General features: G+C 39.3%; 1 protein-coding gene across 1 annotated transcript; it reads left to right on the top strand.

Annotated features, from left to right (window-relative positions):
- The first annotated feature begins 233 nt into the window (after positions 1-233).
- LOC130813568 (uncharacterized mitochondrial protein AtMg00810-like) lies at positions 234-629 on the top strand. Its single transcript, XM_057679402.1, has one exon. The coding sequence runs from the start codon at positions 234-236 to the stop codon at positions 627-629; it is 396 nt and encodes a 131-aa protein (XP_057535385.1).
- The last annotated feature ends 264 nt before the right edge of the window (positions 630-893 follow it).

Raw genomic sequence — 893 nt, 5'->3', positions numbered from 1 at the left:
GAACAACCACAAGGATATGTAATCAAAGGGAAAGAAGACAAAGTGTATCGCCTTCGAAAAGCCCTTTATGGGCTCAAGCAGGCTCCTCGAGCAAAATCGATTTCTATCTTCTCCAAAATGGGTTTAGAAAAAGCCCAAGTGAGCCATTACTCTATATCAAAACTCAAGGCTCAGATTTTCTCATCTTATGCCTATATAAAGATGATCTTATCTACACAGGCGCCAATTCGAGTATGATAGATGAGTTCAAGAAATCAATGATGTCAAAATATGAAATGACAGACCTCGGAGCTATGAAATACTTCCTTGGCATGCAAGTAAAGCAAAGTCCAGATAAAATATTTCTCTCACAAGAAAAATATGCTGAGGATATGCTCAAAAAATTCAACATGAGCAATTGTAAGCCAATGGCTACAAATGAAAAGCTCTCCAAGAATGATGGCAAAGAAAAAGTGGATGCATCACTCTACCGAAGTTTGGTCGGATCTCTCATTTATCTTACAAATACGAGACCCGACATTTTTCATACAGTCAGCATCATTTCAAGGTTTATAAGTGAGCCAAGCAAAGCTCACTTAGCAGCTGCAAAAAGGATTCTCAAGTATATCAAAGGAACGAAAAGCCATTGAATAATGTACGAGTCCGAGATTGACTTCAAGCTCACAGGCTACACAGAGGGCGACTGGGCCGGAAGCATCGATGATCGAAAAAGTACAAGCGGATATGTGTTCCAGTTGGGATCCAAGTCTATCTCATGTTCATCAAAGAAACAAGCAACGGTAGCACTATCATTATCAGAAGCAGAATACATATCAGCTACAAGCTCGGCATATGAAGCTGTATGGATAAGAAGAATTATAAACGATCTACAACAAGAGATAGAAGATCCAACT

The sequence above is a fragment of the Amaranthus tricolor genome, chromosome 5 (genome assembly GCF_026212465.1).
Source record: "Amaranthus tricolor cultivar Red isolate AtriRed21 chromosome 5, ASM2621246v1, whole genome shotgun sequence".
NCBI classification, from domain to species: Eukaryota; Viridiplantae; Streptophyta; class Magnoliopsida; order Caryophyllales; family Amaranthaceae; genus Amaranthus; species Amaranthus tricolor.
This window is presented reverse-complemented; position numbering and strand designations above follow the sequence as displayed.